Source organism: Pseudopipra pipra, chromosome 3, assembly GCF_036250125.1.
Source record: "Pseudopipra pipra isolate bDixPip1 chromosome 3, bDixPip1.hap1, whole genome shotgun sequence".
NCBI classification, from domain to species: domain Eukaryota; kingdom Metazoa; phylum Chordata; class Aves; order Passeriformes; family Pipridae; genus Pseudopipra; species Pseudopipra pipra.
The window spans coordinates 52,076,675-52,103,488 of record NC_087551.1 but is presented as its reverse complement, the minus strand read 5'-3'; the positions used below and the strand labels follow the sequence as shown (position 1 = coordinate 52,103,488).

The 26,814-nt window shown below is 38.5% G+C and overlaps 1 protein-coding gene across 1 annotated transcript in view; it reads left to right on the top strand.

Moving 5' to 3' along the window:
* The first annotated feature begins 2,159 nt into the window (after positions 1-2,159).
* The window catches only part of SYNE1 (spectrin repeat containing nuclear envelope protein 1), a 306,116-nt gene continuing 281,461 nt past the window's right edge, over positions 2,160-26,814 (top strand). Inside the window, exons 1-2 of the mRNA XM_064649158.1 lie at positions 2,160-2,258; positions 10,786-11,051. Coding sequence (XP_064505228.1) covers positions 10,988-11,051 — 64 coding nt within the window. The 5' untranslated portion in view covers positions 2,160-2,258; positions 10,786-10,987. The remainder of the gene's footprint in view (positions 2,259-10,785; positions 11,052-26,814) is intronic.

Sequence of the window (26,814 nt, the reverse complement as noted above, 5' to 3'; positions counted from 1 at the left end):
TTTGCTTTCTGAAAATTCCCAGTCATGTTGACAGAGGATGCACAGAAAGTGAGGGAACCCATTGGTAGAACCACTATATATTAGCCAATCTATCCCCTTTCTTTCCAGAAGAGCTATTTGCAAACACCCTAGAGGCAGCAGTTTCAGATCATGATTTTTTAACAATTAAAAGCAAAATAAGAAAAGTATTAATGATAAACTGCAATGCCTTGTCCCTAGGATAGCGAAGACAATTTTTTATTCCTAACAAAAAAGAATCTGGAAAAGTGCCGTGGAGCTTACAATGGCTGCCATCTTAGTTTGGAGGAACTTTGTAGTAAAAGGTAGACACCAGCTCTGCTCACAGGTGGAGTTGATTATTTTGTATAAGAACAAATAGGATGAACTGGAGTGTCATTACATTCTTACGTAATTATGAAGAGGAAGATATTTAAATAAGCCACATCTTCTTTTCTGCATATTAAAGGAAAAATAATTACACAGAAAACCAGTAAGGATTCTGTATTTTTCCTGCTACAACTGATAGGCAGAACATATGTCAATGATTTTAGTTGAGCTTTTAAAACATACAGTGCAACATATAGTGCTGAAATTTAGAGAATTAAGGAAGCTTACACTACCAAGGACTTTGCTGAACTGCTTCAAACAATAGTAGTATTATTACATGAAGTCTAAGCTTTTGCAGTGAAAATGCTCTCTCTCATGTTAATACTCATACTCTTAACCTAGAAAAATAAAATAAAAAAGCAAAGTGAGGAATTTATTCAGCAAAAAGATATATGTAGAAAGGGGAAACTCAAGCATGTCAGCATCCACTTCCTTTGCCATCTTTGATGCTACAACTGGCGTTGGGTAGAGCAAAGAAGCAGGACAAAGAGGTAAGAAAGAAAATGGATGAAAAAGCAGTTCCCCTCCTGCACAAAAAACCCCCAACAGAACAAACTAAAAACCCCTCAACCCTTCAAAAGCAGGAAAATTTCAGGCCCAGTATGCCTGGCTACACTCATTGTCAGGAAGAGGTAATTTTTGTGGATGGCTGGAGGTGACCTAGATATGCACATCCCAGTTTCACACAAATCTTTGCTGTAGCTCCTGGTATGTCTGCTTCTTCCATACAGGATCCTGGCTCCAAGTGTGTAATCCACAACTGCGTAGTGTCAGGATAGGTGCCTTAAGTATAAGTGTTCATATCACAAGGGTAGCACCAATGTTAGCATGACTAGTGCTAAAGGATGGGATCATGCCGAGTAATCTCTGCTGCCTAAATCAGATTCCATCCGTCCACTCAGTAAACACCCTGCATGCTAATGTTGTAGAATCACTGCAGCACTGCCAGAAAAGATGAAAACTAAGAGGTTCATTGGCACTGCTTCTCCCAACAAAATGAGTGTTTTTCTTTCCCAATGACACAGATTAGAGATGATCCATCCCGTAAGCAGAAAAATATCTTTCTATCTCCTGCATGAAGCTAGCCTTAATGGTAACAATCAAAATGAAGGAGGGAAAAAGCCCAATTAGGTCATAGGGTTTGTGCAATGTCTTTGGAAGAGGCAGAATCACATTTTATACTAGTGGCATAAACACTGTTGCACGGCTAGTGTAGTTTGAGCTCAAAAGTGGCAGACCGTCTTGCTAGATCCTTCGAATATTTCTGTCCTGCTGCTGTTATGTAAGAGCTGGTGCCCCAGTTTGCTTGTGCAGCTCCCTGCCTTATGCGCGATGATGCTCTGGAGCCTACACCAAAGGTAATGCCCCTACAGCACGCTATATATTGCAGCAATAATAATAGTAATATTACCGGTAATAGTAATTAGCAGCGACAACTCAATACACTCGTTCTCAGTAGTATTTCGGCTACTCGCCAGGGCGCACTTCGGGGGTGCCAAGGCTCGGGGCCGAGGCCGGTGCCTCATCCCCCCGATTCCCCGGCACGGCGGTCAGTGCGTCCGCCCCCGGAGAAGCTGCCCCGGCTTTGCTGCTGCTGCAGCGGCGGCGGGGCGTGGCGGGGCGCGGCCCCCCCGCGATGCGCGCAAGGACAGCGGGCTCCGGGGCACGGCGGGGGGGCTGGGCTGCAGCCTGGAGGCGGCGGTGGCGGAGCGGGCTGGGGAGCGCCGCAAGGATACGGCAACGCAACCCCCGCACACGCACCCGCGCTCCCGCCCTCTCCCCACCCCCGCACCTGCTTCCTCGCCGTGGGCCGGCGGGGCGGGGCGGTGTGTTGTGCTCGGTAACCAGGGAGCTGCGCCGGGCGCGCCGAGGTGCGGTGCGGTGCGGTGTTGCGCGGCGGGCGGAGGTAGGGGCGCGGCGGGGGCGCGCGGCTGGGGCGAGGGGGTCCTGGGGCTGCGGGTGTTCGGCGGGGGCCGCCGCCTCGGTGAGCCCAGGGTGAGCCCACGAGCCGCTGGACCGCGGCCGGGAAGGAGGGAGCCCCATGGGGCAGCTTCTGCCGGCTGCCCACCAGCCGCCTTCTCCTCCCCCCCAACGCCGAACTGTCTTGAGGTGAATTCGAAACTCGGTGCCGTGGTTTCGGAGTTTGTCCGTTTTCCGCGGTGGGTTTGAGGTTTTACCCTTTCGGAGTAGAGAACCCCGGCGGAGGGCTGTGGTGGTTCGCCTCCTGAAGTGAACGTACGTGTGTTTTGCAGAGCTACCCGGTTTTATGCTCAGTCACACACTGCAGGCCAAAACGTAGTTAATCAAGGGAGCTGTGACTATTCATGTGCGCTCCCGTGAAGCCAGTTTCAGGCTGGGTTGCTTTCAGTGATGATGCAAAAAGGACAAGTGCATCGCGACAGAGATGCATAGAGCCCATATGTTCCCTGGTTTGTGTGGTAACTTCCTAGAGGTAAGACCTGCTGAAATACTCACAGTCAAGGTTGTTACTAGGATTTTCACAACCATATTCATGAGGAAAAGTGCTTTTAAGGAATATTAGTAACTTGCCACAGAAGACTGAATTTTGCAAATTGATGAGGGAATACTTATGTAAATCATCTATGTGATGCTGAGGGAAACTCCAGTGCTCCTCACTGTAAGGGATTTATACCTATGTGACTTGTAGGAAAATAGCGTGTGGTGTTTCTGGCTGCTTGCCAGTACTTTTCAAGTGCGGAGCCTGTTGAACGACTCTTAACAGGCACGCGCTTTCTTGTAGTAGTACTAGTGATGGACTGTCTGCTCTCTATGATCTCTGATAACTAGTTCTGTGATTCCTGTGTGTACTTTTACATTTAAACAGATCCCAAGCTATAAATGCTGATGAGCTATGTTAAAATGTTGCCACTAGATAGAAAAAATCAGGGTGCTGTGTCATTAAACTGGTAAGCAGAAATTCTTTTTTGTTTGTTGTGTGCTGAATGGCATTAAAAAAACCCCTGATTTATGAGGTGCAGTGTTAAAATTTTGGAGTTACTCACTTTTTTTTTTCTCGTGGGAGTCAGGTAGTGTCATTTGGGATGTTTAACATACTCCTTTAGGCACCAATGTTTTCCCTTGGAAAAGGAGCTCTCCAGAATGAGCATGGTGCTGCATGTTGGAATAATTAAATTCTCATCTTGGAAAACTCTGCTAAATGTGAAAGCAGAAGGAATAATCCTTACACTTCCCTCCTGTTCTTTTAATTTCTGTTAATAATGTCTGCTTTAGTTTGTTTGTTTTATATTACCTTCAAGGATAATATATGTCAATAGCAATTCTGTGTTGCTGAGTATGAAATACCAATGGATAGGTATTAATAACAAATGAACCCTAATACATTTTTTCTTTTTTTTTGCAATTTTATTCTATTTTTACTTTGAGTTATTGTGATAAGTGTCAGTAGTGATTTGGACTGCTGCACATAATACAGACACAAGAATCTCATAATGACTATATACCTCCATGCAGCATTACTTTCTCTTTATTGAATATGAAAGTCCTCCAAGATATTTTTTTTTTGTGTGTGTACTTGACACCTTAGAAGCATCTTCCTGTGAACTTCACTAGAGCCATACTGAGTTACACAGTGTATCAGTGAGTACACTGCTCAAAGAAACTAACGCTTCCATACCAGGTCAGGGAGAGCAGAGGTGCTCAGGGAAAGAGGAACAACATCCTGTTAGTGTTTAAATGCATTTGGGGAGAGGGTAAGAGTTCCCGGCCCCGAGGAGGATCTTGCTGGGTGAAGCAGTGAACAAAGCATGAATCCCCGGAGAACTTCCAATGTCAACACAGTTAGAGTGATTGTTGGAGGTCTACAGAGCTTCGGTGGATCAAGCCCCAAGAGGCATACACATACATTCAACCTTCAGACAGATACCCCATTGATCCATCTCAGTTATGCTTTTTTAAAGGAAGTCAGTTGTGGCTCATTTTTTTTCTTATCAAGTAGCGTCTGTAGTTATTGCGAAAGTACGTATATCAAACATAAACATTTTTTTCCATACTTACTTGTTATCATGGTTAGTGACAAAACTTTAGAGTTTTTGTGTCTCCTTAGAGGTCACAAAACTTGTGTCTTCTTAGAGGTGCAGTGGTGTGCCTCTGTAGCAACTGGACTTTTGCCTTTGTTTCACCCAAAGGCACAGATGTAATGGGGAAGACAGTGGTGTTTCTGTCTCCATTCGTATGGCAGTTGTCTGCCCCGTGCTCACAAGTTATACTTAAGCTAGGTTTCTTGCTTGGGAAATGCGCGGGAATACCAAAGAATTGACGCTTACTTGCTTATCTCAAACTCGGTTTGACCCACCCTTTCCTGAGATGCCTCGGTGTTTTCTATTTTAGTGGGGGTTTTTTGTTTTGTTTTGTTTTGTTTTTTTTCTCCTACAGATGTACCTCTGCAAGGGTCTTTTGCTAAAGGTCATATTATGCCACAGAAATCCTAGGTGCCATATCAGTATTAAAACAGAAAAATCAGAATGATTCTCCTCCTGTTAACCAGCTTACACGTTAGATCTGGACTTCACTCTGTCCTATTCGCTTGTGTTTTGTGACCTCTGATCTTAATCGTGGCCTGTCTTTGTCTGTGAAGATCGTAAGCTCTCTGAGGCAAGGATTATATCCTGTGTTTGTAGAAGGTAATGAGCTACTGATCCCAGTCTGCTGCTATTACCAACAGCTATATAACTATAATATATTCCCACAGAACTTCAATAACAGGATTACTAAATTGTAGTATAAGAGGTCTAACTCTTTGTATCAGTGAGACTGAATGACCTTTCTTTGAATGTATCTAACAATGTATGTTCTGCCAATTCTTCTAAAAAATAGCAAGTCTCTGCCTTTTATTTTCTCCTAGAACACTTTGCATTTTCTGTTCAAATGACATTAAAGCTTTCAAGACAAGAATCACACCACTGGATTTTTGCCCATTCTCCCAAAAAACTAATAAAAACCAGACAATAAAATTCTCACTTGCTGAAATGCAAATACCTACATAGGTGTGTGCATTACTAGGATTCTGCAAATAATTTTTAAATACTAGAGTACAATTATAGGTAAAACATAGAAGATTGTTTTATTGTGCCATATATGCTGCAGATTTAAATGTCAGATGTGTAAATTTTCTTGATCTTCCAAAGTATTAATTGCTGTTGCAAGACCTTCAAACTTCTGGAGAATAAAAAACTTTTGTTCAGCTTCAAAACATGCTGAAGGATAACTAGATGAACCAAAATAATCTGGAGTTCCAGAAAGGATCCAGACGTCACTCTCTTCTTCCCCACACTTCCCAAAAAAAACAAATTTCAATACCCCCAGGTAGCTACTGCACATTTGAGTCAGTGTGGGGTTGAATGGTCTGTGAGAACACTGTGTTTCGGTGTTCCTGTTTCAATGCATTCTTTGTCAGAGGTCGTAATTTGTCTCTTCTTCCATCTTTTTCTATTCAAAAGCAATCCACATAGTAGAGAAAGGAAGCACAGAGTGATAATATGGGGATTCAACTATCGAAAACACCTTTCAGAGCCAAAATCACATTTTCCATGATCTTATGTGGTGCACACTTATGTCCTATTGGACTTGGGAAAGTTCCAGTATCCACTGAATTCTGCTGCATTGGGTTTAAGTGAACAACTACAGATTTGCAGTTCAACCATCAGAAACAATTACCAAAGAGACTCCTCTGTTGGCCTAGATTTTGGAAGATCAGTGAGGAGATACCACATTTTCTCTGAGGATAATATTAAGAATCATTTTGGATCACTCTACTCCATTTCTTTGTCCTAGCTCCTAATTTTAGTATATCCAGGAGGTGTTAACTGCATCTTGATAGATTATTCAAATAAGTTTACAAATGGATTCTCAATTCATAATCTACAAGTTATGTATATGCTGGAATGGATTTTATTGAGGTTTTTTTTCCACTTTTAACTTTTATTTTCACATGGTGCTGCTTCCACTTTTTATTGTGCCTTTGTCTATCAGAAATGTCTTCAGTGGAAAAATCAGTATAATATTAACTGAGGCAAATTAATCTCTTCTTGATTTTATTTTATACTTTCTTTTTACTTACTTGGCTAAGAACCATTTGCTTGCTGTCTTTATTTCTCAGATGGTCTTTCAGTAAGTCTTTCTTCATCCAGGTAGACAGCAAACACTATGGCAGTGCTCTTCACTTCTCATCCTTTGTTTCTGCCTGCTTATTTCTAAGTGATGGCTTTTCCAATTATGTCTGGAGCAGTTTTATTCTGCCCTGCATAGGTGTACAGCTGCTAGACCTTGGGAAAAAACTAGACTTTAAAGAAAACCCCAGCCTACTTCACTGTGCTTTTCAGTCTAATTGAGTTCTGTACTGATTTCTCTTTTATTTATTTTTTAAGCACTGTCTCTTTAGATCATCTTCTGACCTGCTTACATTGAATTATTCTTGCAATATTTTGGACTACATAAATCACTTCCTTAATCAGAGCTCCTTTCTATGATTAGCATTTTTTCCCACTATTAACTAAACCCCAACCTAAAATAACTGGTTCTGTGACTATTTGATATTTAAAAATGCAGTTATGACCTCCAGAATATTCTGGTTCCTACCTTTATGTGAATCATTTATTCCTGACTGGCATGAGGCTCACGCTGTCTCATAGGATTGCATCCGTTCTAGGAGCGTCTATCAACCTGGCTGCATTTCCAAGACCTTTTACATTTTGCAAACTAAACCTGTGCATTAAGTGGACTTCTTGCACTACAGTGATAAACCATGCTCAGAAATTCTTTTCCTGGAGTTTTTTTTTTTTTTGCTTGGTCAGTTCCATGCAACTGTTGCTTGCCAGGGAAGTCTGCCTCTTTGTTCACCCCAGCACTTGACCTTATTTCTGCTGTTCCTGAGATTTTGTAGTTATTGTAGTTATTCCACTGTATTTCTTATATCTATGTAACATCTGATTTGAAAATGACTTCTAGCTGCAGGAGTTCCTTGAATTTATTACTCTGCTTATCATCCTCTCAAATATCTCTTTTTGAAATGTCCTAGATTAGAAACAATCCTTTCACTGCCTGCCACCATTTCTTACTCTCATCAATATCTTATTATCTGTGTTTATTATTGTTTGTCTGGAGTTTCTTTATCTATTGTTGCTATAATGGGAGTTTATAGAAGTGTAAAATTGTATTTTCAGGTACAACCATGCTTTTACATCAGTAGCTTCTTCTCCTGGCTGCTATATGTGACATTAACCCAGTGTACTGGGAATCAAAGAATGGTTACAGTTGGAAGGGACCACTGGTGAGGTCATCTGGAATCTGCAGTTTGTACCAACATGAAGTACAGTTGGAGAATTGTTTACCCTTCTTTTGGTCAGGTTTACCTTCAGCCATGTTGTACGTCTTATATGTTGCCTGCACCTAGCAGATGTCTCTGTTTTTCTGGAACCATGCTGCTGACAGGCAGGTCTGTTTTTCTTTAGTATGTTTTATAAACTTTAAGAAATAAAAGATAAAATACAACCTGGTCTTGCCAGTGGTATTCTAGTTTTACCAACAAAAGAAAAATATATTAACTTTTTTAATTCAAAGTGCTCCTGAGCACAGTGTGAAAAAGAGGGATTACATGAGGAACTCAGAAAAGTTAACCCACAATAGATGTAGTGTTTTTCTTATCTCTTCTATAGAAGAGAAGAATCCCACTTTTCTGGCATTTGAAGAGAATTTGAAGCCAAATGGCTCTTATATGAGAGAAGAAGTTCACATTTCCTCTTTTCATCCTAAAACCAGAGTACCAGGTTATTAATATAAGAAAATGTTATCAGTGTATACTTTATCTGTTAAATCCAGATAAGTGGCAAATGTAATAAAAGATTTATCTAATTTATGTGCAAAACCATTCCATTTCACTCTCATGAAACTCATCTTCATTCCATGTATGTTTAGACCAAAAAAATTAGTAATTTATAATGTTGAATGCTAAAACGGGGAATAGCTTATGTAGTCCTTCAGGTTTATTTCAGGCTAAGATTTATTGAATTTAAGCCATGCACTTTTTAAAAGCTTGTGTATTTTGAAAACATATCCATCTGAAGACACATCTTTGTGTCTGACACTGAAACGGAAAAGTCATTCCATTTATTAAAAACTATTTTGTGTAGCAGCTATGCACATATTTAAAGATTTTAATGCTGTAGTCTCTCAGAAAAAAAACCCACGACTTTGTTGAAGGCTTTAACTACTTGTAGAAGTCATGAAAAATTTCCTCTCTGCATTACATTGAACACTTGACTATCCATGTAGGATTTTTTTTGTTCTGTGGAGCTGTAGATGTTGGCTGAAGACACATGGGAAGGGTGTATGAAGATTTGTTTCATCTATTCTGTTGATGTGTTGCTGTGCTGTCGCTGTGGTTTTCTGCCTGTGCACAGGAGAATCTTTCTTTCCTAACTTAGTGTCATCTTTAAAGGAGTTAATTTCCACTGCTTGCAAAGGAGATTTTGAATGAGGAGATATATTTAGAAATGCACGTTCTTCCTATGAAGCATATAATTTAATATCAGCTAAATAAATTATTAATTGCATGTCTTCCATTTATTGCTGCACAGTGACTCAGCCTGCTGTATGAGTAGATTGAACATATATCTTCATAACAATTTCTGAGATGCTTTTAACTTGGAGTTGGATCAGGATCTTCCACAGCTCCTCTAAATCTGCTCATGTGCAGCTCATTTACACCAGCTCCGTCAAGGTGTGAGTGGGCTGGTATTCTGATATTGTTTTTGCTATTAGCCAAAAACAATCAGACAAGGCATTTATAATACCCCTTATCCCTGCCCGAAAGTTAGTCTAGCAGCTTGCTATTAGAAGTTGCTGTACCTTCACAAGAGTGAGGTTCCTGCCTGTCAGAGTGCCTTTCCATGCTTGGGAAGTGGTGACTGATATGCATAGTCTCTGTGCACCCTGAGAAGGGTGTGGGGCAGAGCCTGGAAGGTGGGAAGGAGTAGGAAGGGAAGGAGGCCCCTGAAGGAGAGAGAAGACACACGTGGGAAGAGAGTGAGGATATGAGCATCCAGGTGTCATGTAAAGTGCAGGCATATGCAAAAAGAACAGTGTGTCTGGAGTAGGTATTAGTACCACTGTGGCCATGGCACGAAAGAGCACAGCCCAAGGACATGGATGGACTTTGTGGTCTGTTCTACACTGTCGTCCATGACAAGCGTGCTTCCCTCAGCTCCACCGATTTAAAGCCAACTTTGGTCTGTTAAGCTGAACAGCATTTACACATCCAAAATACAATGTAAATGTACAGTAAAAACATCAGTAAGAGGGAAAGCAGGAAGTTCCTTGGGTCAGGCATGGTTTGAAGGGTCAGAAAAGGAAATGTTGAAATGTAATTTCCTCTGGAAGCCCTTACATGTTGACACAGCTCCTTTGGGATATTTCATAGGGCCTAAAGCTATGTGACCTAAAGGCTTGTCTGCCTAATAATGGAAGATTATTCTTTGACGGACCTTGGGGCCAGGAAAAGAGGAATTTCACTCACATTTGTGATATTGATCAGCTGCCTAGCCTCTTGAATTTGGGATGGGCCCAGTGTGTGTGGTATGAATGCAACTATTCTTGGTGTGTATATACTCAGGTATTTCTTATCAGGGAAGCTGGTGCATACATACTCAACATGTACTTGTTCTTCAGAAGATAAGATGTTATTGATAAGTTATCTGAAGAATCTAATTTGATTTTTTTTTTTAGACCAACTTTATAGTCACGTAGTTACAAAAGTGTTATGTACGTGTAGCAGTTCTAGTTCACAGCTTTTGATGTTAAGTGACCCAAAATACAGCATCATCACACACTGGAAAAATTAATTTAAATACAATTTTATTTAATAATGAAATATGTGAATCTCAGTCTTTCAGATTAGACCACACTGGCCAGTGGAGTTAGGAATTATCCTGATCAATGAGTTTCTGTTATGTGTGCCTTCCTAGCATGGTGAAATAGAATGAGAGTTTTACAGCTTTTGCGTTTTACAAGTGGTTTAATTTTTCCTCTTTTATACTTAATATTATTTATGTTAAGAAGTATTATGGTATTGCTTTTAATAAGTGTAACATTATTGTTATTTCTAAAACAACATCCATGAGCATCCTCAGGAAAGGATTTATGTCTGGTGCATTGCCAATTGTGTTTAATGATTTGTTTTTGCAGCTTCATTCTGCTTGATGATTGCCAAGCAAGCTTTCAGCATTAATTGTATCTCTGGCTGGGGTGTACACTATGGGCAAAACATACCACTCTTTACCTGTTAAGATAACTATTAAGACTCAGACTTCTTAGTTTTGCAGAGCTGGTAAGTTTCCTCTAAACCCTGGTACTTTTCGTTCTCAGGTGCTGAGGTTGTTTGCCAGTGTTTTGCCCCGACCCTATGAGGGCCAGCATTGGACTGGAGGCGTCTGACTGCCCCAGGGATGCTGTGCCATGGCTGAGGGTTGAATGCTAAAAGGAAGCGGTCCAAGATCCTCATCTCACCGAGCTCCACAGCTGGGAGGGAGACTTCTCTCAGGGGAACTGGACTCGTGGCAAAGAGATCATGGCTTCATCCCGACTAGTGGCAAGATCTAGAGACATTGCCAATGTCATGCAACGTCTTCAAGGTAAGTGACTGACTTGGACTGGTGCTCTCTGCCATCTCCTTATAAATGGAGATTCCTATTTTTTACTGTACTCTGCAGTAAGGACAATTTTTCTGAAGTTTAGTAACCTTTCTAAACTTACCTACTGGAAAGTATTTCTAGCATATCTGAAGGGCTCTTATTATATGAGTCCTTTGGCATAGCATTAACAGTAGTGTTTAAAAGCAGTTGGTGTTATGAAGGTGGCTCCATAGGACAGGACACTGAACTGAAGATTATGAGACTTTGGGTCCATTTCTCCCACATTACCTGACTGTGCATCAGTTTTCTCATAGAAAAGATATTAGAAGTTATATCTATCTTTTTCTCAACTTTGAAGTCAATTGGTAGATCTTTTATGCTGATAAACTAGTATTTATTATTTTAGCAATAGTTACTGTCTCCAAATGAGAACAGTACTTTATTATATTGTTAATCATTGAAGAATTCAGAGCTCACTAAGCTTATTATTAGTGCTTAAGTTGAGGAGCTTTTAGATAAGACATCACAGGATGTCTTTGCACTGTTCATTGAGTATTCATTAAGTTTTTATGTTCTTATAATATAGCATTAATAAATAAATTTATTGTATTTTTTAGAAGTTACACACCTTACTGCTGCTGCTAAAAGCTTGCATTCGGAATGTTTTTGTTCAAATGATATTGACTAGAAACAAATTGTCAGTACTGCTGTAGGTTTCACTCCCGTTAACTTTTGAACTTATTCAGAAATACCTGACCTTTTACTTTCTTTAAGACCAGCTTCCATTGGTATCCTCTAAATCTGGAAACTTTATCTGCTTATGACTTTTCCTTCCATTAATTGTTTTTCAGTTTAGAATATCTGAACTCAGCTTCCCAACCACTAGCTACTACTAGCATCAATAATTTTCATATAGCCTCAGTAGATAAATGAAAGAATAAATAAATATACAGGGTCTGTCCTATTTAGACTTGCTAGAGCACTTGTACCAATTCCAATTCTTGATTTTCCTCAGCCATTTTTTTCTAATATATGGTATTTTTCCATGTTATTTTTATATGTGTCTGCTAATTCTTAGGCCACAGTCTTGGACAATGGTTGTTCAAAGTGCCCACAAACATAGAATGAGGAAATATTTCATTCTCAGAGAATTTGTGGATTAAGCATTAGGATAAGACAGGCCAGGTAGACTTGAATGAAAGACTGCAAGGGCACAGTGAAGCAGCCTTGCTCACGGAACAGGAAGGGGTCTTGGTACGCTGTGTGTTTATTCTGCAGTATGCTATATATTTGTGAGAAGTCATGTTCTTAATAGGAATTCCAGAAAAAATAAAAAGAGAGATATTTGAAGCAAGAAATTAAATAATTATGAAACTGTGAGACCTTCAAAGGAATATGAAGAAGTGCATAAGAGAAATGGCAGAGGTGCTCGAAGGTTATGGAGACATATGCAAAGGAAAGGATCAGGGAGCTGAGCTGTATTCAGGAGGGATTATCCAGGCTGGTACTCTGAAGCAATGTATAAGGAGGATGCCGCAGGAGGTATTTACAGAGCTTGAGAACTATTAATTATCTGACTGTTATGTATTAACTTTCTAAACATCTGTAAAGCTGTTGCTGACAAAATGGCTGTTTATTAGCATTTTGATTTTTTACACTTTTTTTTCCTTTTTATGTATTTTGTTCCGTTGAAATCTGATACATAGTCTCCTATATGGGTTTTTTTGTTTGGATTTTGGTTTGTTTTTTGGGGGTTTTTTTGGAAATTAGGCAAAAATAATTAAGTGAACTCTGAAGATATTTTAGAAGAAAATGTGGGAACTAAATGGAAATTTGGCATTACATGTTAATTTGAAGTCATAGCTGTAACTGGATTCTTTGCTTCTCAGATGAAATTAGCTCAGCTTGGTATTGATAGGATCTGAGTTTCACTGCAGAAGCAGTACTTCAATAAATCACCTGTGCCAATACTGGAGTGCTGGGAGCCTAAGTCTTTTTTTAGTCTGTAGTTCTGCATTATGGATGAGCAGGCAATCTGCACTGCGACTACCTTAGCCCTTGTTTAAGGTTGCTCTACCTTTTAGAAATGATAGTCAGCTGAAATAGGAGTAGATGGACACAGGAACGCAGAGATATTTCTTGACATGTTTGCATGACAGCCCAGAATCAGTGCAGTTGGAGCTGGGTGAGTAGCTCAAGGTGAGAGTGGAATTGACAGTATTCAAAGTGTAACAGGAATGGCAGTGTTTTGGGGGATCCTCACTCAGTGCCAAGCAGCAGTTGTGCTTTACACCACCTGTTTTTGTACCTGGCGGTAAGCTGCGGCAGGAGAGTTCTGCTTGTGTGATACTGTTAGACAGCTCTGCAAGATGTCAGTGCTGGAAATTCATTGGCATGTATAGCAAGCTGTACTCCCTCCTCCACACTGTTGTCTCATATTTGCCTCATGGGTTTCCAGTAAGTGTTTGTGGCGAGAGAGGGTAGGAAACACCAGCAAAATGCCACTCTTCACTGGAATTCTCAACACCAGTTTTGAAATCTCTGCTGTACATACTTTAGGTGAATGCAATTATATCCACTCTCCTAAAATCTGTTAGAAAGCAACAAAGTTGATTCTGTTGTTGGTTGGAGTTTTTTGTTTTGTTTTTTTTTTAATGAAAATTTTTCCAGACACTTCCCTTTGGTAATTTTGACACTTGCAATACACTCTGTACATGTAAAGAGTTTTTGAATAACACTGTATATGACTGGCTTAGAAATCCACTTGGGACAAACAACCATAAAGATGTGCAGTGTGCTGGGCAGTGGGGTTGTATGCAAGTGTATATAGAACCTGTCTTATCCCGTGGTGTCCAGGCAAAGACTTGCTGCAGTATAGCTCTCTCTGCTCAGAAGAATGGAAGATCTACTCCTTTTGTCTAGGCCAGGGAGAGCATAGGAGAGAGGTGGGCACTGAGGACAAGATTTACGATCTCTAACTTATTCATCCCTGTGATCCTAATAAAAATTGAGACACAGGGCTATTCATTATAGCTCAGTCTGCACTCAAGAGAGAAACAGGCCTCTCCAGAAGGAGTATAATCCTTTGTCATTTGAATTTTAATTAATAAGGGTATATTTTTTAAGCAAAAAAATCCTTCCTTTTATATTTTAATTCTGGGGATTTTACAACATATGTAATAGGCGCGGGTTGCAGAAAAGAGTGGCCTTACCACTTTAAATGGAGAGGGTGGAGGTGGTTCTGAGGAAAGGTTAATCATGATTGGGAAGATAGATATAAACCCATAGAAGTCATAGGTGCCCTCTGTCTCACTTTTTTTGCTAGACACATGCCCTTTGCTGCATCTAGCATCTTTCCACCAGCTTCTGCTGACTGCTTAGCCTTCCCTCAGTGCTTGCTGGAACAGTTTGACCCTGCTTGGTGTCTGGGGACTGCCAAGTCTGTCCTGCCTGAGTCAGGCAAACTGGGCTTTCAGGGACTGAAAGGGTGTTGTGACTACTACAGGAGCTAATGCAGCCTAAGTCAGACATTTCAGAAGGGTATAATTGATTTTCTTAAACTCCCTATCTCTCCTCATTGCTGCAGAGAGAGACAGAAGAATACAGAGAAAACATCTGTTTCATTGCTGAATTTAAGCATGAGGTGCCCAACCTCATGCTACTACAGAATGAACTGATGATATCCTTCCATGGAATTGTCTTTGCACAATTTATTCCTTGCTAGCACAGTTCTAGGTTTTGTACAATAGCTTATGTTTCCTAGTTGACTTGTTCATATTATAAGAGCACTCATAAACCCCAAGCAGAACTGATGTACATCATCAATATGAGTTATATTCCTGGGATTTTTTTTCGGATTACTCTGGAAATTAAAGCCAGTTGGCACAAAAGCACTGCTCCTTAGCCTACAGGAAGTGCAAGTTTCACTAGCATTATAAATGTACACTGAATACTTAAAGTATTTCTAATAGATACAAATATCAAAGCAAGGAGAGCTGGAAGACAATCTAGTAAACCTCTTATATCTTTGCAATCTCTGCCATGAAGAATTTCAGTCTTTTCCATTAGTGTGCACTGTTACAGGCAAACTGCAGTCATGCTCACGCTATTCTGAAATAAAATACAAAAAAGGAAAAAGGAGAAAAAAGAAAGAAAGTGCCCTGTTCCTCAGGACCTTGTCACTCCTGTATGCTGACTTGCTCTGACTACCTTGTAAGGTGATGTTGAACAGTCACTATAGCGTACTGTTACTACAGGCTTTTCTCATTCCCACTTTTCCCTCCTTCCGTTTTTTTCCTTACAATTTCTCATTTAATAGTTTGTGCTGAGTGGAGATTTTTATGACTATCATTGTGTTCGTTATTGGGTCATCATTTAGTCAAGCAGGATGCTTTTTTTCTTTTCTATAGTTGATCATAAATATTAAGTCTGCACTACAACCTAACATATATGCCACTCCAATTAGGCTACTGTGGTATAACTGATATTTTGAGACTGTTATCCACTTTAACCCCATTTATTAAAACCAGCTGTAGGATGTAGAAAGTACATCAATTTAAACAATATAGTGTTACAAAACAAGCACTTTGTTGTCTTAAAAAACCTCTACAAATGATACGGAAGCATAAAAAATTTCTTCTCAATCTTCCATTTGGTTCTGGGTTGTACCACTGCTCTTACTAAGCTCTTAAACTCACTTTAGATTGTGGGTATCTTGGGGTTTTGTAAACTCACTCTAGAGACCCTTCATCGTGTAGGAAAAGCTATGGTTGGAAAGCAAACAACATGGTCATGCATGAAGCCCCACTGTGCTGGAAAGGAGACATAATTCTTGTAACATTCATAAACTCCAAAACAGCTTTGATACAGGCAGGTCAAATTATCTTCAATTCCAGCCTTATTTTATGTAGAGTTACCTACAACTGAGTATCATCTGTACTTTTCATGCCTTCCTTGCATTAGCACTATTCACAGAATGCTGTGGGTTGGGTTTTCTTCCAGATTGTCCTTCCTTCCCATCCTCCCTACCCCCTCCACCCTTCCCCATAAGTTTTGGCTCTTCTTTTCCTTCCTTTGACATCCTAGCATTTCTTTTCCATACCAGTAGCCATTAACTAAACAGTACATTTTTTTTTGTTAATGTGTCCTTTCATTGGTGGTTTCCTTTGTTTTCTCTCTAAGTCAACAGTGACAAGAGCGACAGTTTAACATTAAGCTAAGCTGATTTAACAAATACCTGCTGCTAAAAGATGCATGCACGTTCCAAACTTTCCTTCCACCAGTGCTCTTCCTCCTCTTACCTTAGACCTGAACCAACTGAGAATTGGTTTGCAGAGGCTAGGTGAGCTCCTGGGAAAAGGTATGGTCGCCCCTTTCAGTGCCATTTACTGTTTAATTGATTGCAAAACCAAAGTGCAAGATCATGTTTGTAAATGTGACCAAAATTGAGAAGGTGTGCTTTATCAGGAAGGGCACGCTGCACATATTGCACAGTTGACTTTTACCGCCACATTACAAACACTACTCTGGTCAAGGTTTCCTTCTGTCCAGTTTGCTTGTCTATACTGGTTCCATGTGATCCTGCTGCTGCCTTTTCTATCTTTCACTATTTAAAATGTCCCAGTTCGATGCCTGCATCTTTCTTGGATTTAAAAGATTCTTGCATTACAGAAGATGCCAGGGTAAATTACTAGTCTCTTAGGTGAGCAAATCTTGTAACTGAAGCAATTCATTACTCATTGGCAGTGCTTTAAGGGAAGCACTTTTAACTCTATTGACTGGTATCCAAAACATAGCCACATAATAGCCAATGTGAAGAAAATTCCCTCTATCCTGGCTGAAACCAGCGAAAGACTGTATAACCTGAAGGCCAAGTAAATCCAAATGATTAATTGGTAATCGGAATAACATTACAGTCCACTTGTTACTTAACAAGAGGAATTCTAGTAGGATTCCAATCTCTTTTTTTATTATTTTTTCAGTGTGAGAAAATTTGAGTTAATACTATTTCAGAACAAAATATTGAAACATCAGGTTTATGCGTGAAGGTTAAGAAAGCTGGAAAAAAACTCCATCATATCTGAAAAGAAAATCATTAAAGGGTGAAAACAAAGATGAAAGAGATCAAGTGTTTTCATTTACTACAACAAAAACATATAAAAGGGTTAGTTTGCAGCTGGAGGTATTCAAGTTAAATATTAGTTTATATTTGATAAGGAAAATTGCTAAGGCAATCTGTAAAATCACCATTTTTAGAAGTAATTAATTTTGGTTTATGCGTATGCAAACAATTCCAGTGAGAATCCACTTCGGGTTTCTTCTGACCCAGGTATCTGTTGGTAATAATCTTATGTTTTGCTGGCAAAGATGCATTCTGAACTACCTGTAGGTATTGCAAAAACGTGGGGGAAAAGATACAATCAAAACACACATTTCACTAGTAACACAAGTAACTAAAGTATGAAGTGAATTTAGGTTTCATGTTTTATTAGAATATTTTGTCATATAGTTAGACTGTTTTGACATATAGAGCAGTAAGTATCTCAGTGGAAAGAACCATATGCTGGGGTTTTTTTAATTTTTTTTTTCACTGCAGTTAGCTTTCACTTTGTGTTCTCTTCAATGAGAACACAGTCCTGGGGCAGTATGTGCAATGCACAATGTATTTTAGTGAGTCATGATCCTATTTTTTTATTTTTAAAGGTTTTTTGTGGTTAATAAATTCCAAATTAGTGATTTAAAATGCATTTTAAAAAAACTTTTTAAAGTTAATATTGCTTCTCATAATTTAAAATTTTCTATTGCCTTTTAGCACAACATTAACAATGAAAATCAGCATATTCCTTAGTTCTTTTTTTTTCATGCTTGCCCTTTTGGTGATGACAGTACAGGTCCCACATGTTGGTTAAATAACCTGTGCTCCTCTTTCCACTTGGTTTTTGGTCAACCAGGAAAAAAAGCACTTAAGATCACACAGGTGTTATAAATTACAAACATGTATTTGCACTTGAGTTGCTAGTTAAGAAAAAATGAACATATTTTTCCAGTTTTTATCTGGAATAAGTTATATGTTTAGAGCAGAAAATGGTTGACATGGTAGTGTCTCAGAGATTGCTTTTGTTCGATTCTGGAGTAACACCGTTCAAAAACTGAAATTCTTCTCATATGCTACTCTTGAGAAACTGACAGGATTTGTTACACAAAATGTAGGAGGCAAAATGCAAAAATCTTCCTTGGATAATTTTATAGACAGTGGTTAAAAATTCTGCATCTTAAATACAGTGGATATCCAAAATGTGTCAGGCGAGTTGTATTTCCTACAAACCTGTCTTCAGTAGCTCCATGCTGCTCAGTATGATTTGACAAGTTCGTGTGTAAGCATCCACACTGCGGCTGTTTAATGTTGGTTGTGATGAAGCACTGTCTGAGGCTCAAAACCAGTTTTCGGTTGAGACTTTGTCTTAAAATAACATCTGCCATATTTGTAACTGGTGCGAAGAGGGTGATATTTCAGGAAGTCTAAATAGGAACAATTATGTGTCAATTTTGAGGGTTTACTGAAGATAAAGATTTTGAGAAGGAATTTATTATAGCGATGATTATTTTCAAGAGCACCCCCTCTATCCTGATAGGCTGTTAGACAGTTACTTTAGTAATAGCTTTGGGTTGAGGGTATCAGGAAGCAGAAAATCTTCAAAATATTACGATGTCAGATTTTTCTATGCAGGTTAGACAATTTGTCAGTTGTCTGTGACATCTAATTAATTTGCTGTTTCTATTACAGCATACTGTAGGCTTGAAAAAATTAAACTTAGTAACTTAGTACAATACATTATGGTGTATTATTAAATTTGAAAATAGCTTATTATCATCATCATAAATAACCCTCCCTTTTGGAATGCCACATCTGTTATGTTTTAACACTAGAAGAACCGAAAATTACAGGAGGACATGTTACTAATTAATAAGCATTAAAATGGTTTTGTAGAGGAACTATTGCTGATCATGATTGTATACTGATGCAGAGACTTCTGTAGTGTAAAGGCAAAATATTTCAGTGAGAAAGTTCTACTTTTTTTAAAGTTTTCCCATTATCACATTTTGCCTGTTTGTAGAAATCAGAAGCTTCACCCTCTTTATTTATCAAGATGCTAATATACTTCAGCGAATATACTTGCAGGTAGATAAAACACAGATAAAAAATCACACCTAAAAATTATTAGCAATTTATTCCACATACTTTTTTCTAGAATGCCATTTTTGTTTCACAGTTTAGGCTTCATTTGCTTAAAAATACCCTCATTTCTGTCACAAAGCTTCTCCTTGTGAGTCATATAACTGAATTCTAATTTTAGACTCACACGGAGGTTTTCTTGTTGGTAGTTGTATGTATCCAAGTGAATTGTCTATTACGGGGTGCAAGAAAATAGGCTACTTGTTCTGTCTTTCATCCAAGATGAGAAAGAGCCTTATGAGGGAAGTGTCAACAACTTATTAAGAATCCAATAGTCTATTGAAAAGAAAAGAAAAAAGAAAAAAGAAAAAAAGAAAAGAAAAAAGAAAAAAGAAAAGAAAAGAAAACCCACCGAAAAACTCCCTCTGGCTCTTGGGAATGTATGTCTCCATGGAAAACAAAAAAGAGATGTTTCAAATGTATTACATTTTACAAGGAGTTATAAGTGGTTACTGAATCACACTGCTAATTTTTATATTCAAATTCTAGTTGCTAGTATTTGGGTGTGTAAGTTATCAGAGCCTCTCCATGTATAACGTTCTTGCAGAAGGGATGTAAAGAAACTAGGGCTAACAGTAAAAGCTAGCCTCCGTCCTGTACATTGAATCAGATCCTGTTCATTTTAGGTTCTCAGTGATTATTTTAATTCAATATCAGATCTGTTAGGGAACTAGCAGAAAAGCAACTTGATGTTTCAGGATAAGTAGCCTCCAGGTACACATGGAAGGAGGAGTAGTGCTGAATTACTACACAGTGAGGGCAGTTCTTCTTGTCCTCTGGGTCAGCCCTAGCACAGCTTGCCTGGTGGCCAAGACCTTATACTGCAACCTGCTCTCCCTTCTCTCTCTGTTTTATCTGTCTTTCATGCCTTCCCTTGAGGAGTCATTGTTGTTAACATATAGCGTTGTGAAATATTTTTTTGAGTTTCATTATATGGAACATAAATATTAACATATTGACATGTAATTTGTGGAACTTCTTTTACTGTAATTTCACTAGATTTTATGTAATTACTATTCAGTATTTGTTACACAGTCATTTGTACTTTTAAGAGGATTATGCCCTCGCTGATGTACATTGGCTTAAGTGACTATGGAGAATGTATATAATCTCTTTATAACAGTGTTAGGCTTGTGACACAAACCTGAAAAACTTGTGAATCTGCAAGCTAAACACCATTGTATTCACCTAGAAAAGAGATACATCTGGAACCATCTTGTATCCACATGGCGATTGCTGCAGAACAGGAGTTACAATTTAGTTTACCCAAATGACTGAGTTTCTCTTTAGCTATGCCAGTATAATTCCCAGGGAAAATTCATCATCCCCTCACAGAGATGTTGAAGGCCTGTACAAACATGGTTGACCATTCTGATGCCTTCTGCACCTCACTCATATGGGCCAGCTCATGTATCTTGTGATAACTGCATAGGCTGTCATGGCCCCCCGTTGGCATACCTGGACAGGCACAGCTTTTCCAATATACAGTGTGGATTTCTTTAAGTCTTTACTTAAGGTGCTATTGCGAGAAAGCCGCTCACTTCCAGACCTTGTGAATGCAGCAGCTGTTCTGTAAAGGCTTTATCTTAAGCTCATTAAAACAAAGGAAAAATCTTCTTTCCATAAGGTGAATGGAATGAACTACAACAGCAATTGTACATGAAGAGTATTACTGTTAGCTTTCCGGTCTTGGAGAGCAAAAAACCCTTTAAATGCAAGATCACAGTATTCAAGATGATTTGAGGCCAAACCAGTGTAGCAAAGTGAAATATTTATCTGCTTATAGTGCCTTTTAGATTAAAAAAAAAAAAAAAAAAGGAAAAAGCGTGTTTAGGAATGGAGCTTGTAGTACTCAAACTTGTCTCTTTATAAAAAATTATGATTATTTGTAGAAAATTAATTTTTAGACTGTGCTTTTCCTCTCCCAAGGAAATTAAAGTAAATTATTATTAGAGTCGAGCTTGTATAAAGACCCAACTCTTTAGTCTGTTTATTTTGTCCAGAGTTGTTTTATTGTCTCATTTGCCTAGACATCCCTAGGCTTTACTAGGTCCATGAGGTGCAGCCATTCCCAGTTCTGAGACTGCAAACTGATACTTGCTTAGTAGACAGTTGCAAATACAGCCTATTTTTCTCTCGACTCCTGTTAATAACAGCAACAAAACCCCCTGAGTAGTCCAGAAACACCATGTGGTTTTCAGGAGAGAGAATGGAGAATCAGCATCACCAGTTACAACAGTTATGAGCTACTAATCCAGAAGCTGTACCAGCCCAGTCATTCTCTGCTGGTAGCTGGATTGGCTGCATACTTGAGTGCTGTTTTGCAACCTGGATGTTCCTATTCCATTCACTCACAGGTGAACCTGATGTCACTTGTTACGGTGAGGACAAGAAATACCTTTTAATGGAAGTCACAAAGCTTGTGCTCCCATCCAAATGAGGAGAAGAGGTGTTCGGGAATTGACCCTTCCCTCAGATTTGTAGCCCAGCTGGCCTTTTTCGCCCAGTGAAGTGCATTGTCAGAGAAGCTCAGGCCATGGTGGGGTAGGATGAGGTGATTTTTAAAGCAGACAAAAGTCAAGTTTGTGGACAGAAGAGACAGAGGTGAGACTATCCAAAGATCAATCACAAATCGGTGGAAAAACAAATGTCGTCAAACCATTGTGTTATTAGAAGTTTCTGGGCATAAAGTTTTGTTAGTAGATGTGAGTTGCAGTAATAAAACATGAATGATCATACTCTGGCTTGAGACTGATTAGACAGGACATAAGTCTAATTAACTTGGATTTCTGGCTGGTTTGCATTACTGAAATTGGGCATTGCAGGAAGAATAAGATTTGAAAAGACATTCGAATAAAAAGCCTTGAATCTTTTTGTGAAGCTTCTGCTTTCTGCTTCCCAAAGAGACAGAAGTTTATTATGTTGTGGGGTTTTTTTGTTGTTTGGTTGTTTTTTTTTCTGGCTGACTGACTCAGGAGCAGAAAACTGCTGCTTCTGCATCGCAGTGTATCATAGAAAGGAGTTTAGTTGTATAATCTGCTTTCTTGGTCTTGCTTTCCAGAATGGCCTTTTGTTTGGTCACTTTGGTGAGCTTGTACACAGCCTTGTTGCATAATTCTTCTTCTTTCATAATCCTGAGCCTGCCTTTTCATTTATGTGGTTACTAAGAAAACTAGAGGTGTAGCCAGCTGCCAGAAGTGATTTGAATAAATAAAAGGAATCATGAACAGTTAATTTTTGTGTTTACGTCTGGTTTCTAAGAGACTAATAGTACATGCTTACTGCCTCTGTGTATTTTTATTTGAGATCTTGGGCACATTTAAATCTTGTGTTCCCTGGGGACACTTGTGTCTGCACAAAAATAATTACACTTTGTATTTATATTTATCAGTAAGAAGTCATCAGGTTTGAGTAGGAAATTACATCCATTTATGAATGAGATAAAATAACGGTATGTCATTGTGCTAATTCTTACGAAGTACTCAAGGTGGTTTTGATTTTATTTATTTAATTTTTTTTGCTGGGCTTTAGAAAAGGGTATGCAAATGTGTAATGAAGTAACACATTTTGACCTGTGAGGGAGGTAAGAACAGTTAGTATCACTTTCCAGATTGGAAGTGAAACAGAGAAAAGCCTCATTCTCACCAACTCCTATGAAAGTGTAGGATACAACATGGCCTTAACTGCAGTCAGGAAGAATAAATCAGTTCCCAAAACTAATGAGCTGGTGAAGTACAAGTTTGGTTCTACAAATCAGGTCCACGTGTATCTACCAATAGAAATCAGGTCCACATGTACCTGCCGTTAGTTATTACTAGTTATTTCTGTTTATTATTAATAGCTGGGTGTTCCTATTGGAGGGCCAAAATAGTGGGAACTGTGTTAGCAGGAATAGGAAGTACTTTAAAATTTGGCTAAAAAATTGTGACTTACACTTTCACAGAATGTTTGAAGAATCACACTGTGAGTTTCACCAGTATATTTTCTTCAAGTTTTTACAACATTATATGTTAGTAACCAAACATTGAAATTTTATAGGCTGCAGCTGTTTAAGACAAAGGCATGACAATGTCATGTGTTCTCCGACTGAAATACTAATTGCCAGCAGATTTGTATTTTGAATGAGATCAAATCTGGAATCTATGTTCAGTGGTGTAATTAATTAACGTAACATTACTGCCAGTGGTTAGGGTGTTCAGGTTATTCTCGCAAGCTTCTGATGAAGTTTAAAAATATCAAGTTGAATTATAGTATTCTCACAGGTAATGAAAAAAAAAGAGATATAAAGAGATTTAAACAAAAATGTGCATTGCACTTTCTTTGTAGGGAAGGAAAAGATTGGAGTTGATTGATCAAAATTCTGGACACTTAGCTAGTTCTTGTTGCCAAAGGAAAAACTGTAAAGCACAGAAATCAGAGCTGAGTGGAAGATTAAATGGCCTTAAAGAGAAAAAGCCCATTTCACCAAAAAAAAAAAAAAAAAAAAAAAAAAAAAAAAATAATCTTGTGATGCTTTCCTTGCGTCTACCAGCAAGACCAACTTGTAATGAAAAGTTAGGTAGAAAGCTTTGAATAATTTATTTTCAAGGAAACAGAACAAACTAACACATAGGAATACACATAGAAGTGAAAGAAAAAGGGAAAGTAAAGTGAGAGGAACCCATATCAGCTTCTGATAGGTAGAAATGTTGAAAAGAAAAATACTGGGAGAAGGAGATTGGATATTGAGAACAGCAATAATGTTGCCTTGAGAAACAAAAATGGAGAGAAGCTGCTTTACATATCTGAGCATAAAAATTACCATGGCGAGAGTTTTAACTGTGTTATTGTTTGTGAACTATCTCAATCTCAATCAACATCTAAAAGCATATTTGCCCTAAAGTTTGGTTTTATTCTAGTAGTTTGTTGCGGAGGCACTGTACAATATCTGCTAGCAAAAGTCATATCTGCATTCCTCTGAGGATCTACTTCAGGGAAAAATCAAACCTAATTTTCTGACTGTGGCCTTGGTATTCTGTTTCAAAATCCTTAAATACAAAAATGAGATATCTTTCATCTAAACTAATAATTTTAGTTCAGAGTTTAATCAAAATGTCTATACCATCATTACTTGCTTGCTCCCTCTCAGGATTTGACTGTTTGCTAATTACTAGGTTACAGGTAGATGCTGAGTCGTGTTTCCCTGATCCTGCAGCATTCTCTTGCACTTGCTCTGGCAACAAGAGCTGTCTGTTAGTCTATTATAAAGAACTGCCTCCATTTCTTCTCTCTTCCTGATAAATGGATCTTGTTTTCTAGGTGATTACTTCAGTTTCCGAATAATTTAAAGCCCTGAGTCCATGTAATTAGACTGGTTTCTTACTAGTCCATTGTTACCTTCTGGTTTTCTCTAGCTTCGATTGCAAAAGTCTGTTACTTGGATTCCTTTGCACTTTAAAAACTTCCAATTTAATTACATCTTTTACTAATAATTAGCTTAAATGAGAGCAAGTTATTTTAACATTATCTGTATTTCAACGTTTTTCACCTTTTTGCTGCAGTATCAGAAAGAATTAAAAGCTTGTTAATAGCTGATTTGCATATAATTAAGAATGTGCAGTGATTATCGGTTTGCATTTATTTATGGGCATTATCCTCTAGATTTATGGGCATTGTCTGGCATAGAAACATTTGTACCTGAGATGCTGAGAAATAAAGACACAACTCAATAGCTTGACACTGAAAGCCATATGCTGCATTTGCATGACCTCTTTCACAGTGCTACAGGATGCTGATCATCTGTTCTCCAGAAGTCTTTTTTCTTCCTGTGACTGGACAGAATTGGTGGCTGATTGCCAGCAATGCTGGTCATAAGCTGCTTTGGCAGGGGAAATTGTCTCCTTTCCCACACATAGAAAAAGCAAAACCAAAGAAAAAAAAACCCTTCAGAATGAGACTGAGATAAATCTAGTACTAAAAAGTCACTACTGCAAGTGAATCCTAAGCTTAACATTTTTAAGTTCAGTAGGTCTCTATAATCACAGTGAGGACTGACTGTAACTAGTAAAGACAAAATCAGATTAAGTTGTTGGGTAGTGATATAATGTATAATCTAGCAATCTGATTTCTCTAGTTTCCCTTTTTTTCACCCATCCGTCAAAATTGAAAGAATATATACATCTGAACCGAAAATCAAATACATTTTGAAAATACAGTCTGTATACTAGCATAAGCCTCTTACTTGCTCTAAAGAAAACATTCATACCTTGAAGCCCATGTGTTGCCCTTAAGGAAGAACTTAGGTAGGCTGAGACAGATGTTTTTGGAGAATTTAGCACAGAATGGACAAGATAAGACTGTGGCCTAAACTGAAAGAATTCATAATTGTGAAGCCAGAAGACTCTGTGATCACCTTGTCGTGATCACCTTGTCACGGTCACCTACGTAATTTCAGAATTCAGTCCTGAGTGATGGTGTGTCTCATGTGACCACATAAAAGTAAGAAGTGGAGTGGAAAAAGGCACAGGGAATCTCTTCTCTATTTGCAAATATTAGCAGGTTGATTAACTTTATACTGAAGTGTATGTGTGTCTGTCTGTGTGTGTGTGTGTGAAAAAGGGAACACCTAAGGACATAATAGGGGAAGTTGTCTAGATGAGTAAGTTCCCCTTACCTCTTCTGATAAGCAGTTTGCATTTTGCAAGTCAAGATTACCTAACAAAGTAAATTTACAGAAATAGTTGTAGTTTCTCTGTTCAAAGCACCTCTCAACATGGGACTCACTGAAGTCCAGATTTAACGAAATCATACTGTAGTAGAAGGGGTTTGAGAGTATGATTTCATGTTTCGGAGCTCGCTGTTTTAGGGGCTGCGTGCATTCCTGCTTGTTGGCAGGAGTTTGTATGCATGGGAATCAGGAAGAGATCACTTGTTTACCCTCTGCTAATCATGTTTCAGAGCATCTTGAATACTGAAATTTGGATATGATATGCAGTATGATACACTAATCCTAATTTTTGTACTGATTTCTGATAATATAAATGCTGTGTGCCCCTGCACACTTATTTCAACAAGTCTTGGGCTCCTGGTGGCCACTTTCAGTTCTTCAGTCTGGATCTAACATCTTTAGCAGTACGAAGCTGGAGATTTGGTCTAACAAATTCACATGTAAATCTATACAAACATAAAATAAAATACAAACATAATACAAACAAATAGAAACATAATAAAGCAACAGGCACAGATATTTCAAGTCCAGTTGATCAAATTATTATCTAAACTAAAAATGTTTACTGCATCCCGCACATAAAATAACAGTACTTAATGGAGCATGTCATTATTTAATTGGCAGAGCCTGAACACAGAGAATGTAGAAGTGCTGTGATATGATGTTCAAAGTATTAGAACTAATTGAAACATCCTTTTTTTCTTTTTAGAAAGTAGAGCTCTGCTGACAAGAAACAGAAATATATTCATACCAAATCATAGAAGTTTATTGCAATTGTATGATCCCCATTACCATCTTTTTTACGTTTCTCCAAATTTTTAAGA